Source organism: Seriola dumerili, unplaced genomic scaffold, assembly GCF_002260705.1.
Source record: "Seriola dumerili isolate Sdu_G_001 unplaced genomic scaffold, Sdu_1.0 BDQW01000052.1, whole genome shotgun sequence".
NCBI lineage: Eukaryota > Metazoa > Chordata > Actinopteri > Carangiformes > Carangidae > Seriola > Seriola dumerili.
In genome coordinates, this window is record NW_019174307.1 from 21,776,733 (window position 1) to 21,785,215 (window position 8,483).

Genomic DNA, 8,483 nt, shown 5'->3' on the forward strand with positions numbered 1-8,483 from the left:
CAATTTGGTCTGACTGTGGCATACGAGTGAGGATGTTACAGGCAGTTCAGTGCGAGCCTCTCCTTTAGAATTGACACCCTGCACTGCATTGTCATTGAGAAACCCTCCATCAACCATGTCAGTGATGACGCAAAAAGGTAAAGATCAATTTATTGCTTATTATAATGTAAACCATTGAGTGTCTGTGACATGATGAATATTGAATGAATGAACAAGGGAGTGGTTGCGGACACAATCAATGAGTACACTGTTTTAGTCATGCTCCATCATCAGTGGCTCATTCATATACTAGCTGATGACCAGTCAGAAAACTATTAACATCCAGTCACATTTTCTAAATACTATGTACAACTGTTTATTATGCTGAGGGTTTAGTGGAAGGAAGACAGAATCAATAGGTGGTGATTAATGACCAATAACATTAGATTGTTTTCATTTACCTTGAAACCCAGGGGACATCAGACAGATTGTGGGGCTGTTGCAAACATAACATGTTGTAAGATATTTATTTTGTATCAATTAACTTTGACATCAAATCCTGTTCTCCTTCTTTATATTCATGTAAAGATATTTTGGTACAGCTGGTGTAACTGGTTAAAATGTGGCTCCACAAGTATCCCCATATTTTAGGATTGAAATAGGTAACAAGGATTTTATTGATACAGCCTCTCATATTCATAATTCTTATGGGTCCTGAAATGTATCAATACTTTTGTTGATTTGATTTGATTAATATACAAAAAACAATTCAAGACAAAATTTATATTAATTTATTCAAAAGAACAAAGCACTTTCTCAATCAGCTAAAGCAAGTCATGATGCAAGTGCACCTGTTACCATGAAAATAAAATTTCAAAAAGTTTTATACATTCATTTGTACAGTCATCTTGTCCATGGTTTTAGTTATTTTCCAGACTTTGTGCTGTGTAGATTCAGTGTATTAGACAGTATTAATCAATGTATCAGTCAATCCATCACAGTCTCTTTCTACATTAAATTGGCCTCACTGGAGCCAGGCTGCAGAATCTGAAGTGTAACAATGTGTTTAATAGATTTTCTGAACCAGGGGTAGAAAAAAACATAGATCACAGGGTTTAGACAGGAGTTAAAATACAACAGCCAAATGTCAAAGGCTGTAGATGATGCGTCAATCGAGTTACTCACGGCTGCTATAGCAACACAATAATATGGACAGGAGCACAGAATAAAGACAACTACTACGACACCAAGAGTCCTGGCTGCTTTCATCTCAGATCTCTTAGCTTTCACAGTCTCTGAACGCTGAAGTGTGACAGTTGTAACATGAGAGCGCATGGCACGAGCCTGAGACACAGCCACTAAAAATACTCTCAGATACAGAAGTGTAATGATTAAAATGGGGCCTAAAAAGGTCACAAGAAGATCAACAATTTCTTCAGCATAATTACTTATGAATAAACATTCTCCATAACAGAAGTTATACAGGTGCGGCTTTGTGAGGAAATCCCTCAGTATCCAAGTGCTGTGAACAGCAGAAAATATCCAACACAGACAAACACATAGTTGAACTCTTCTCAGAGTGACTTTGGTGTTGTAAAACATGGGGTCACAAATTGCCATATAGCGGTCAATTGATATGAGCACCATGTTTCCTACTGAAACACTGACAATGAGGTAACTTAAAAAAAAAATCACACCACACATAATGTCACCAAGGATCCAGCAGCCTTGGAAGACAAGGATTGCGGCTGGCATTTGCAGGAGGCCCACGAGGAAGTCTGCAACAGCCAGAGAGAGGAGGAAGAGATTGGCTGAGGTGTGGAGCTGCCTGAAATGAGAGAATATTCAACACAAACACACTGTTAGATGTAGAAGTTTTATAAATAAGTGAAGTTAATAGTTACAATTCTAAATGTATGAACTGTATTGTAACAACATGAATAAATACATCACAGCATTACAACTGTAAAGGCATTTTCAAATAAAGCCTAAACAGGAAAATATAATTTCAATGTATTATTGATATCATATCATCATCATGCAGTAGCCTGATATGTGACAAATCATTACTAATCCTTTTTAGTCTCACTTTTGCTGGCTATATCAAAAGCACCACAATCACAGTTAGTTAATCAAAGTTGCCTTTCTCAAAGTCATTTCTTACTGTAACCTGTAAATCAAAAATGTTTTCATTAGTAACCTAAATGAGACATTATGTTGCATAGATGGAACCAAAATATAAACATTTTGTAGGCCATGCAGAGAAGTTGGTATCTCTGCCTGAAGTGGGAGATAGAGATGATGACCAGCAGGTTCAGAACCACAGTGAGCAGAGTGATGCAGCACAGCAGGCTGAGAATGAGAGTGGCCCCTCCATGATAGTTCATTGTCTTCCTGCAGGACTTGTTGAGCTGGGGAAAGCAGAGTTCAGCTTCTTCCAGGGCCTCCATATTCAGAGAGAGAGGAGAAGCTGCTGAGCTTTGACAGCTCTGAGTAAAGCTCTTTGTCATACATCTGATTTATCTCTTTCCTTCCTCCCCTCCCATATTCATATTTTAAATATTCAGACGGCTGACTATGTCATACTTTGTATGTATCCAACTACCTGTAGACAAAGTTTACTGTAACTACACGATCAAGCATGGAGGTGGTCTACTCAGGACTGCAAAAACACTATCCAATATCTCCTTGTCTGATTTTCATAATAAAAACCTTCATCAATAAAGCATACATGGTGAGTGGCTGGTGCCAACATAGTGTTTCAGTGTTGCAGTGGCAAAAGCAAGATTTCTTTTCTGATGGTTTAATATTTTGTCTGATGTTTTTGAAACTTTGGGGGAGAAGTAGCTGATGGTCCACTCCATCCACATACGTACTGCTAAAGATACTCGAGTTGCTCGAGTTGCCCCCCCCCCATGTTTGCATCGGACTGGAAGCCCTTCTGCCGGTGGAGTTCTCGCCACCTTTGAATCGATTCCCCAATATAAATGCGGGTCTTCATTCGTTCCTTCTCCATTTCTCTCCTCCTCGCCATATATTCATCCAAATGTTTTTCCTTTGGTCGTGTCCGTGCCTCGGCCATTTCCCAAAATTTATTGTTGAGTCGTTAGACCTAGTTCACAGCGCCGTCCAGCTATCTACTCTCAGATACTCACGCTACTCTATCAACTCTGCTCACTGCCCCCCCCCCCACACTCCCTCAGCCATTTCCCAAAATATATCGTTGAGTCGTTAGACCTAGTTCACAGGGCCGTCCAGCTATCCACTCTCAGATACTCACACTATTCTAGCGGATCAAGGGGAGATGCCTATGATTTGAGACAAAAATAAAATCACGCTGAAACCACGCAGGAATGCATAGTGCACCTTTAAGGCTCACGTTAGAAACTAGCTAATATTAATTAGGTACATTGTAACTTAATGCTAACGTTACGAACTGACTAATATTAGTTAGCTAAACTGTAACTTAAAGCTAAAGTTAGAAACCATCTAATATTAGTTAGCTACATTGTAAGTTAAGGCTAATGTTACAAACTAGCTAATATAAGCTAGCTACATTGTAACTTAAGGCTTAAGTTAGAAACTAGCTAACATTAGTGATAATCAGTAGATACTTGACACAATCTAATTCAGAAACTCTAAAGGTCAGAAAGTGAAGTGTATTAAACAAGCTAAATAGTTAGCTACTGCTACTTACATTTACTTACAGTCTTTACTTACAGCCACAACCTGAGGTCTTCAACCAAAGCTTTGTTAACTGTTCATCAATCTCAGTTGAAGACCAAGTGTGACCGGGCCTTTTCTGTTGAGGCCCCAATTCCTTAGAACAACCTCCGTGAGGAGATTAGACTTATGATCTCCTTACCCTCTTTGAAATCCCTCGTAAAGACACAGTTTTATAGGTGTGCTTCTTCAGGGATTGCTTGAGGTCTGAATTAATTCTTACTTCTTAAATCTACTGTTAGATTACGTTTTTCTCCTGATTCTTATTTCATAGATTATTTTATTTTAATTGTTTAATAATGTTCTACCTCATTTTAACTGTACCACATTGTTGCACTTTTCCCTTTTTATCTCCTACCCAATGTTGTAAAACCCAACCTCTACCTCGCTTCCGTAGGAAGGAGGGTGGTCTGGTGAGACACTCACTCAACCTAATCAGAGAACCAGGGTTATATTCATAACCTTAATTTTTTCTTTCATAGCATTCGTTTCGTGTCTCACTATGGGAGAGATACTGACTCTTGGATTGCCCTGAGGCAGAAAACCTGGGCTCTTCCACTGGCGAAGAGCTAGTGAGCAGTCTGTGGAAACACTCACCCGTTGATCATCGCGGTGAGGATCTAGATCTAGAGAGGCCACCCAACGCTGGATGCCTCTCATATACACATGCCCCAGTAGTATGGCTACTACAGAGGAGGCCATAAGACAACAACCTCTGACATTGTTTGAGGGTAACCACGTTGCCCCTGTGAAACAACGCTAGATCCGAGAGAGTCCAGAATGAGCCCAATGAAAGTAATGCTGAGTAGGCTCCATCCTGCTCTTTTTGGTATTTATCTGAAAACCCAGGTTCACTAGGTGTTGTATTTCCATGTAAGGTATTGCTACCTTTATTAGCAAAAAGTGTTGCTACTTTTTGTGTCAGGGAATATTGCTGTTTCCTATGGTGAAAGTATTGCTACTTGATGCAACCGTACAACACTCGAATCGGTGGACAGTTTAGCTAAGCACCTAACAGCACAGTTGTCAAAGGCTTCTGTAACAATTGAGAGGAGGTTTTTGAATGACAACAGACGCTATGTCAGCCTAATGTATAGGAGGAGGGTCCCATCCCCTACTGACATAGACATCACTAAGGCCCAGCAATTAGGGCTGGTGTAATGTTATTTGTGCTTCCGATGAGGTCACGCAGGAGGCGCTCCCACAGTGAGACACGAAACGAATGCCATGAAAGAGAACCTATCTGTTTATTTTATAATTTGTTTCATCATTCATCCTGAATTTTAACTTTTCTTGTTAAGTACTTTGTGTTGTGAAAAGTGCTATATAAATGAAACTTATTATTATTGTTATTAACATTATAATACTGTAATTGAAATGGACTAAAATGGGTACAAGGTTTGCATTGATACAGCCTTTCTTTTTGATAGTGTTTATTGTTCCCGAACTTTATCAATATTCCTGTTGATTGCATTTGATCAAAGTACAAGAAATAGAACAATTGAGAAAAAAGTTTCACTTATTTATTTTAAAAAACAAAGCACTGATTCTCAATAAGCAAAAGCAAGTCACTGGTCCTTGAACTGGAAAAAGAGGGTGTCAGTGCTCTGAACTAGCAGCTACAAAACATGACACACATAGCTTTTATCTCATGTAATCATATCCTAGTAACATAAATGGAAATCAGTGGTCAGAGTGATTGTGATTGAAATCATGAAATTCAGTCAATTTCCTTACTGTACCCTGAAATCTGGCTCCTATTCAGATCTAAGATTTAGCAGGTATCCCCATAGGTATCCAGGTGTTACTGGATACACACCATGCCATGATAATAACATTCACAAGTCCACCCCACCAACAGCGGATTTTGATTAGTCTCTTTCTACATTAAACTGGCCTCACTGGAGCCAGGCTGCAGAATCTGAAGTGTAATAATGTGTTTAATAGATTTTCTGAACCAGGGGTAGAAAAAAACATAGATCACAGGGTTTAGACAGGAGTTGAAATACAACAGCCAAATCTCAATGGCAGCAGATGACTCCCATATTGAGTTGTTCACAGCTGCAATAGCAACACAATAATATGGACAGGAGCACAGAAGAAACACAACTACTACAACACCAAGAGTCCTGGCTGCTTTCATTTCAGATCTCTTAGCTTTCACAGTCTCTGAACGCTGAAGTGTGACAGCTGCAATGTGAGAGCGCATGGCACGAGCCTGAGACACAGCCACCACAAATACTCTCAGATACAGAAGTATAATAACTAAAATGGGGCCTAAAAAGGTCACAACAAGATCAACAATTTCTTCAGCAAAATTACTTACGAATAAACATTCTCCATAACAGAAGTCATACAGGTGCTGCTGTTTGAGGAAATCCCTCAGTATCCAAGTGCTGTGAACAGCAGAAAATATCCAACACAGACAAATGCAGAGTTGAACTCTTCTCAGAGTGACTTTGGTGGAGTAAAACATGGGGTCACAAATTGCCATATAACGGTCAATTGATATGAGCACCATGTTTCCTACTGAAACACTGACAATGAGGTAACCGAAAAAGTAATTCACACCACATATAAAGTCACCATGGATCCAGCAGCCTTGGAAAAGGAGGAATTCAGATGGCATCTGCAGGAAGCCCACAAGGAAGTCTGCGACAGCCAGAGAGAGGAGGAGGAGGTTTGTGGAAGTGTGGAGCTGCCTGAAATGAGAGAATATCAACACAAACACACTGTTAGATATAGCAGTTGTATAAAAACTGAAGTTAACTGTTACAATTCTAAATGTATGAACTGTATTGTAACAACACGAATAAATAAATAACATCATTACAGTTGTAAATAAGTTTTAAATAACTAGTATGCATTCATCAAAGGCCTAAACAGGAAAACATAATTTCTATGTATTTAATGATATCATAAAGGAAAAGGTAGCATGCAGTAGTCTGATATGTGGCAAATCATTACTAATCCTTTTTTCAGTCTGATTTTTGCTGGCTATCTCTAAAGCACCACAATCACAGCTATGATTCCGTAGTCTCAAAACCATTTCTTTATGTATCTAACTGTAACCTGTAAATCAAAAATGTTTTCATTAGTAACCTAAATGAGACATTATGTTGCATAGATGGAACCAGAATATAAACATTTTGTACGCCATGCAGAGAAATTCTATCTCTGCCTGAAGTGGGAGATAGAGATGATGACCAGCAGGTTAAGAACCACAATGACCACAGTGATGCAGCACAGCAAACTGAAAAGGAGCGTGGCCACCCAGTGAGAGTTCATTGTCTTCCTGCAGGAGGTGTTGAGCTGGGAAAAGCAGAGTTCAGCTTCTTCCAGGGCCTCCATATTCAGAGAGAGAGGAGAAGCTGCTGAGCTCTGACAGCTCTCTGAGTAAAGCTCTTTGTCATACAGCTGATTTATCTCTTTCCTTCTTTCCCTCCCATTTTCAAATTTGAACTCTTCAGACGGCTGACTATGTCATACTTTGACTGTATCTAACTACCTGTAGACAAAGTTAACTGTAACTACACGATCAAAACAAAGTTCAAATAAAAAGATTTGAAACAAACATGGAGGTGGTCTACTCAGGACCTCTAAAACATTTTCCAACATCTTCTTGTCTGATTTTCATAATGAAAACTTTCATGAATTAAGCCCACCACACAGTGAATGGCTGGTGCCAACATAGTGTTTCAGTGTTGAGGGGGCAGCAAGATTTCTTTCTGATGGTTTAATATTTTATCTTGTGCTTTTGAAATTTTTGGGGAGAAGCCGCTGATGTTACACTACATCCACATCTTAATGTAAGATTACAGCTACTGTGCCTGTAGCACTGGCGTCAACATCATTTCCTGCCCAGCACAGACTGAAACATATTGTGCTCGAGTGCCTGATGCCACTTCTCCCTGTACTGCTAAAGATGCTGGAGTTGCCTCTCCTCCAGAGCCTGTTGCCACTCACTACCCTGGTGTTAATGCCTCTTCCTTGGGCAAAGACTAAAACCCTGGTCAGCTCCACACCATACCATCATGAAAACTGTTATCTAGTCATTGCTCATGGCAGGAGAGGGAGGTGGGCCTCCTGTACACCTATTCATTTTAACATTCAGTTGGAGAACAAGTAGGACATCCTTGACCTTCAGGACTTCCCCCTCTGGCTGCAGAATCCCAGTTCCCTCCATCTCCCTGGCCATGGCATAGATCCCACATCAGCTCACGGTTCCCCTTGACTCTTCCACCAGTTGTAACTGGATGCTCCTCCTACAACTTGTCACTACACAACGCTCTTTACACCAGTGGTTCGAGGATCTCAAGCCTGCATTAGTTAGCTGAACTGTAACTTAAGGCTAATGTTAGAAACTAGCTAATAGTAATTGGTTAAACTGTAACTTAAAGCTAAAGTTAAAAACTAGCTAACATTAGCTAAACTGTAACATAAGGCTAAAGTTACGAACTAGCTAATATTAGTTAGCTACATTGTAACATAAGGCTTAAGTTAGAAACTAGCTAACATTAGTGATCATCTGTAGATACTTGACACAATCTAAATCAGAAACTCTGAAGGTCAGAAAGTGAAGTGTATTAAATGAGCTAAATAGTTAGCTACTGCTACTTACATTTACTTACAGTCTTTGGGTGACACACGGGTGAAGAGACCTGACAACTGAGTCACTCATAGACACAGACTATCCCTTTAAGGCATGCTCTGGACTTGCACTTAAATACTTTTCAGATGTACTGACACCATCTGTGCCCAGCCATAACCTGAGGTCTTCA

At 39.8% G+C, this 8,483-nt stretch overlaps 1 protein-coding gene across 1 annotated transcript; it reads right to left on the reverse strand.

Moving 5' to 3' along the window:
• Positions 1–5,584: 5,584 nt before the first annotated feature.
• Positions 5,585–7,053, reverse strand: LOC111218728 (trace amine-associated receptor 13c-like). Its single transcript, XM_022741159.1, has 2 exons — positions 6,884–7,053; positions 5,585–6,404 (listed from the first exon to the last, which is right to left on the reverse strand). Exons 1-2 carry the CDS (start codon positions 7,051–7,053, stop codon positions 5,585–5,587), a joined length of 990 nt encoding a protein of 329 aa, XP_022596880.1.
• Positions 7,054–8,483: the final 1,430 nt, after the last annotated feature.

What these genes read in the sequence shown, in the direction of transcription:
- LOC111218728 (XM_022741159.1), bottom strand. Translation starts at nt 7,053, where the DNA reads ATGGAGGCCCTGGAAGAAGCTGAACTCTGCTTTTCCCAGCTCAACACC. An exon ending in ATCTCTATCTCCCACTTCAG is followed by an intron (nt 6,405 to 6,883) that starts GCAGAGATAGAA and finishes CTCTCATTTCAG; the next exon opens with GCAGCTCCACACTTCCACAA.